The sequence below is a fragment of the Sinocyclocheilus anshuiensis genome, unplaced genomic scaffold, assembly GCF_001515605.1.
Source record: "Sinocyclocheilus anshuiensis isolate Anshui unplaced genomic scaffold, SAMN03320099.WGS_v1.1 scaffold827, whole genome shotgun sequence".
Taxonomy (NCBI): domain Eukaryota; kingdom Metazoa; phylum Chordata; class Actinopteri; order Cypriniformes; family Cyprinidae; genus Sinocyclocheilus; species Sinocyclocheilus anshuiensis.
In genome coordinates, this window is record NW_015542371.1 from 231630 (window position 1) to 238491 (window position 6862).

At 34.6% G+C, this 6862-nt stretch overlaps 1 gene segment (V, D, J or C); it reads right to left on the reverse strand.

The window, feature by feature from the left end:
- Window positions 1-6014: 6014 nt before the first annotated feature.
- LOC107692239 (Ig alpha chain C region-like) lies at window positions 6015-6764 on the reverse strand. The segment is given in 3 exon segments: window positions 6015-6420; window positions 6503-6577; window positions 6651-6764. Coding segments are annotated over 3 exon segments (489 nt in total).
- Between the last annotated feature and the right edge of the window lie 98 nt (window positions 6765-6862).

Below are 6862 nucleotides of genomic sequence, written 5' to 3' on the forward strand. Positions count from 1 at the left end.
AACATCAAATTTTCATTTTTGGGTGAACTATCCCTTTAATGGTTACACCACATGACATTTGTTTTGAGTTATATACATATAATGTGTATAAATAAAATATTGTGGATATTATTTTTTATTATTATAGCTTATATTTTTTACCTTTATGAACCTGTTATGTTTTTCTGGGTTTTATATTCATTGTCAGGCTGCAATGTAGTTTCAAGCAGCCTTGAAAATACCATAGTCTCAGTTATTGTTACTACAGTAAAATATAATAAATTAATAAGGGACCTTCAAGCACTGTAAGAAACTTTTAGTATCATTCTGCCATTTTATTTTGATCAAAATAGTGGCTAAACCAAATTACCGCAGTTTTATTGTCATAACTGTGGTCCATTTTTAAGGGATAGTTTTTGTTTGCAACAATATTTTACATTTATGGCATCAAGAAACCACAGCGAGTGTGAAAACACACAGTGCCACATTATTCCAGAAGCTTCTAGCTGGCATCTTTGTGCAGTGAGTGAGGACAGTGTTCCAGAAGTGTCTGTCCTGTGACCCTGCGGCTGCAGCAGCACTTTGCATTGTGTCAGCTGGGGAAACAGGAGCTTGTGAAGGAGAATCCCAGCAGGAAGGAAAGCACAGCTGTTCTGCAGTGTTACAGGGAACAGGGGGTTTATCCTCTGTACTTGAGTGTGGGGTTTAAGTTCTGATGGTATTTAGTTTATTCTTTTTTTCTACACATTTTTTCTGTTTATGCTTATAATTCAGGGTGTTTATTGGGTCAAGTTCCTAACACAAATTCAAATTTTCCTCACTTTTTGGACATCTTTGCTTCTTTGTAACGTGATGAGAAGGCAGCTCAACTGGCCAGAGGCTGTAAATTAGTTTGAAGTACAGAAGACGCTCAGATGAATGGCACCTTTAGGATTATTGTGCAGGAAAATGACCTCTGCACCTGGATGAGCTTATGATGACTTGAAGGAGGTCAGAGGTCGTGACCCCTCCTCCCACCACAACTGTAGATAACAGGCAATCATAAAGCAGTTCACTTGCTCAAATGCAGGATGTTTAAGGGCTGCATATGGTTTACATTACAGACTACATTTTTTGGACATTTGCACATAAACTATATTTCAAGGAAATTTTTTATATATATCCTTTATATCATTTTATATATGTATATACGCACACACACACACGCACACGCACACACACACACACACACACACACACACACACACAAAATGTACTGAACTGAACTGAACACTGAACTGAACTAAAACTGAAACTAAACTAAACTATTTAAAAAAATTGTTACTTAAAATAAAATAAACGTTAACCAATATATAATAAAATATAAAAAAACTTTTTTATTTTTACCTAGTTGCATTTCTAATTTTATTTAGTCTAACTTAAAACTAAATTACAAATTAATAAAAACTTCATAGAAAAAACCTAGAAATTACTCAAAATTACAAAACAAAACAAAATTACTTTAACTTCAACTGAAATGAAAATGAAAATGGAAAATATAGAAATAAAAAACGTATTCCAATCATTCATGAAACTATAATAATATCTCAACAATACTAAAATAACACTATTTGGAGAGAAAATATTCATATTAATTTTTCATGTTCATAAGAAGAAATGGTCAGACCAAGTTCAATACTTCCAAAAAATACAGCACTTATTTGGAAAACTTTATTAAACATAGGTTTGTGAATGAATCTTTACAGTTATTACAGTTATAACAATATAGTTATAAATAAAACAGCAAGATTGTACAAAGCAGTTTTCTGTGCTGGAACCTTGTTACAATTGTATTCTAATTCTGTCGCATATCAGCAGCATATAGTTGGTGACACTAAAATAGCAAAAGTGATAATCTGGACTATTTCTTCCTTTCCTGACATGGATGTGACTGAGTCATGCAACCTCAGAGATGTTTGAGATATGCCTGTGCTAATCGAGACCTGTGACATCCCCATGACACATTACATATTACACAACGTGAAGAGACACCTGGACTCCACAAGCCCTCGGTCAGCTGGGATTAAGTGGGGATCCTCTTACACGTCCCAGGAATCTGTACCATAGACCCTTCCAGGAGACAGAATGTCACCAGAGTGCTTGAAGGAATATTTATGAATCAATGACACACACAGAGAGAGAGAGAGAGAGAGAGAGAGAGGGAATGAGTGAACGGATGTCTGGAAAGGCCCTGCGAGTCAGTATGCACTGGTTCAGACCGGGTTCTCTTCCACAGTGCAGACATGTAAATAGCAGTTTGGAAAGCCGCCAGCATTACTCACCATTTTCTCTTAAGGGCTAAAGAGAGCGAGAGAGAGGGGAAGTGAGTGTGGGCCAGCTGACGCTTCCCAGACTCCATCAGTTTGTCTCTGTGTCACACACATGCTGTCAGATGCTGATACTGTATGCCAGTGTGTGGAGTAAAAAATTATGACAAACTGAGCTTGTGTGGAGGACTGATTTGATCCGATATAGCTCTGCTTTTTCTTTTTTGAAGAAAACTCGATTTACAATGCTTTAAATGATGGGGACTTTTGTGCATTATTGGGACTAATGTGTTATGGTGCACTGTAAAAAAACAAACAAAAAAAACAAACATATATATATATATATATATATATATATATATATGTCGCTATATATGTGTGTGTGTGTGTGTGTGTGTGTGTATGCTGAATAATATATAAACTTTAAAGTATATATAGTGCACAATATGTTCAGGCTATACACTACGTGACATTTTTGCAGCATTTTAAATATTGAAAGCTCCAGTATGCATTCATTATATCTGTATTAAAAACTCTTTAAGCCTATGTTTTTCATGATCATTTAATTATTTAATAAAATATCATTTAATTATTTAATAATAGGGTTTTGCATTTTACAATATATGAAAGACATAATTACTTTTATTCAGCAATAATGCATTAAATTGATCAAAATAGACAGTCCAGACATTTATAACATTACAAAAGCTTTCTACTTCAACTATATGGTGTTCGCTTGAACTTTATATTCATCAAAAAACCCTGAAAAAACAAAAACATTCGGTCACAGTTTCCACAAAAATATTAGGCGGCACTGTTTTCAACATTGAGAATAATAAGAAATGTTTCTTGAGCACTGAAGGCTGGAGTAATGTCTGCCGAAAATTGAGCTTTATCAACACACAGGAATAAATCGCTATTTCAAATATATTAAAACAGAACAAGAAAACAGTTATTTTAAATTAAAATAATATTTCATGATATTACTGTTTTTACAGTATTTTTGATCAAATAAAAGCAGCCTTGGTGAGCAAAAGAGACTTCTTTTAAAAAACATTAAAAACCAGCCCCAAACTTTTAGGAGTTATATACCCTGTGTGTGTGTGTGTGTGTGTGTGTGTGTGTGTATATATATATACCATAACCCTAAAAATAATAACAATAATAATTAATGGTTTATATATAGGAAATATTAGCCACTTTTGCTGTGTATTGCTGGATGGAGAGATAAAAATTCATCAAAAATTAATTTCAGTGGTTGATGTTTGTGTTTGACTTGACAGTGAATTAAAGAGTGATTTGGTGTGCTGGTCAGATTTATTCTGTAGGTTAACCAAGCTTCACCTCTGAGGCATGTCAAGGCCTGTCCCTCAAAACAGAGAGAGGAACCTGTTTAACAGGACCTCTGCTGAGTCTCCACTGATCTGACAACATTTCTGAATCACTACGCTACTGATGTCCTGCAGATGTAAACAAGTACGATAATGTTCCTCTGGCCATGCAAATATTTAAACCCTGTTCTAGTTTGTACACCAGAAAAAAACAACAACAAAAAAACAGAACAAACACATGCGCACAGCAGCATGGAAATGTTAGGTACAGATTAATTCACATTTATTCACATGCTCAAAGTAAAAAAAAAACGTAAATGTTTGCAACGTTTAATAGACATTCTTTATGGTTCACATGGAGTGCCGGTACACGAATCTCCATGTGCGCACGAGCCGGCTTACACTTAGTGTAGTCAGCAGAACTGTCTATAGCTGCATACTACACTCTCAGAAAAAAAGGTACAAAAGTTGTCACTGGGGCGGTACCTTTTCAAAAGGTACACTTTTGTATCTTTAAGGTACTAATATGTACACTTTAGGTACTAATATGTACCTTTACGGTACCATTATGGACTCTTTTGGTACAAAGGTGTGCCTTTTGAAAAGGTACCGCCCCAGTGACAGCTTTTGTACCTTTTTTTCTGAGAGTGATACTTCCCTGATCAGCCTCCATATCTGAGCACCAGACTCCAATTCATTCCTATGGGATTCCTCAGCTCCATGTTACTTATCTATTAGATGCATAGGACATTGATTTATAAAAGTGATGCTTAGAGAAGGTGTTTTTAAGACTGGGTTGAAAATATTGATCACTAGATTTTAATCAATTCTTATTTTTATGAACTGATATCGATTCTTAAATACCAAGACCAGCTTGTAAACAATGTCACGTTTTACCTCAGAAAAGACATTTAATGGAATAAAATTGTTAAAAATGAACTCTAAAACTGAGCATTGTGCTAAATATATGCACTATATCACATATTTATTATATTTGAAAGCCCGAGTGTTTTTGTAGCATATACCGCTGAACACACGAGTAAAATTTTCCAGCATTCTTACATTTCTTTTCTGTTATTTATCAACAACGGCTGGACTCGTGACTCAGATTTTCTACAAAAGCATACTGACGTATGTTGTTTTCCATTTTAAACAAATGTAATTGGACAATTTATTACAAACCCATTTGAAAGAATAAATCTCAAAAATCTGTTTTTGTGTTTTCTAGCTCACATTAGGATTTTTGCCATTGGAGTCAAAAGAGAAACTGATTAAGCATTTTATTATATTAGTAATAATATTCGAGTTAGAATTTTTTTAAAAGAAGAGAAAGGAGCAAGCAGCACGCCATCTGTTTCTGAAAGCAAGATGTGTCTGTATCTCTGAACTGCCCCCCTCATGACCTTTTATTGAGGTTTTTAGTAAACACGTCTTAAATTAAACCTCTAGCGCCCTCTTGTGATTCATCAGTTGTAGTAACTGCACACTGCAAATAAGCTGGATGGCAGCTGCAGGACTGAATGATGAATGAACATTTGATACTTTTGTGGCATTTTTGCATCCTTTTTTTAAATATCGAAAGCTGCAGTATCCATTCATTGCATTTGCATATATAAAATAGAATATATTTCATTATTATTTAGTTTATTATTAATAGCTTTTTATATTGTACACCACGCACACACACACACAAACACACACGCACACACACACACACATATATGAATGAGGCATTGTTGGATGGGTAGGACTGAAAAATAAATGTGTAATATACCTATTATACAGATTTCTTTAATTTCATTTAGTACTACAGACAATATTTCACAAATAGGAAGATTGTACTATATAATAAACAGTTTTTTTTTTGCTTTACATAAACAGAAAAAATATGGCTAGCTAAACAAAGAAGAGCTGCAAAACAAAACAAAATATATAAAAAGTATGTAAAAGTATTTATAGTTTTCATGACAACTTGAAGGAAATAATGTGACAAAACAAATATTCTGAATTATTTTAAAAAACGTTTTCATTTATATTTAAAAAAAAAAAAAAAGATAATTTTTCCCTTTTGCTTTTTTATTGAAACAGTCGTATTTTGTTTGCTTCACATAAAGGAGAACATGTGGCTAGCTAATAAAATAAAAAAACACTGTATATACAGTTTTCACAACAAATCAAAGTAAATAATAACAATAATAACAATATGTTTAAAGAAAATTAAGTCATGTTTTATATAAATCATTGCATGTTTATATATAAAATATCATGAAAATAATGTGACAATACAAAAATTCTGAATTTAACAACAGTCTTCACATTTTTTTAGAAAATATATTGTCCTTTTTTTCTCCCTCTTTTGATTTTTAAGTGAAATATGAGCTCCGGTTGAGCGGTCAACACATTAGAGAGTCAGATTAGCCGTTGGAGAGTCTCTAACACAGGACAAAGTTACAGTCCCTCAGCAGGAATACAGAGAGAGGACTCTGCCTTATCATAGTAAAACGCCGCTTTGTAAGTCACCTCACACCTGTACATATTCCCATGACTCCAGTTATGAGCGAGCACTGAGTACAGTCCCACAGCAGAGAATGTGCCTCCAGGCTCTCGGTGCACTTGTGGAGAGCTGGTGTGTTTTTTGAGACCTGTTGCTCCGTTTATCTTCCATGTGATCCTCACCGCTTTAGACTGCAACCCGGTGATGACACAGGCGAGCGTCACTCTCTCTGCACTCTGCTTCTGAACGCCAGTAGGCAGAAGAACATGCACCTTCGGGGTCACCAGGTGGTCAACACGGACGTGAGGAACTGTTAGTGAGAGCATGATGAGCATAAAATGAGCAACCATGAGTAAAACCACATTTCGAAACCTCCTGAAAGTATCTCTTACCTTCCACGATAAGTCGAAGTCCTCTGCTAAACATCTGGTTCATTTGGTCCTTCTCACCTGAAGCAATACTGTAATAGAAATCTGCAATGAGCTTCATGATCAAATATTTATTTGTATTCATCGATTTTGCCGTTAAAATCTCACCAGAGCAGAAGAAGAGAGATAATAATGATAATAAGACCAGTTGCCTTTCTATTCTTGTTCATTTCTGTTTCAGTTAGTTTCTTTATATGTCTTATTTATTGTGTGTCAGCAAATGCTGGCTGCAGTATAATTTCCCTCTAGAGCCAGTGAAGCTTGATTTGATTCAGTGTTGACTCTTATAAAGTTGACACAGAGGTTGACAGTTGAGGGAAGAGC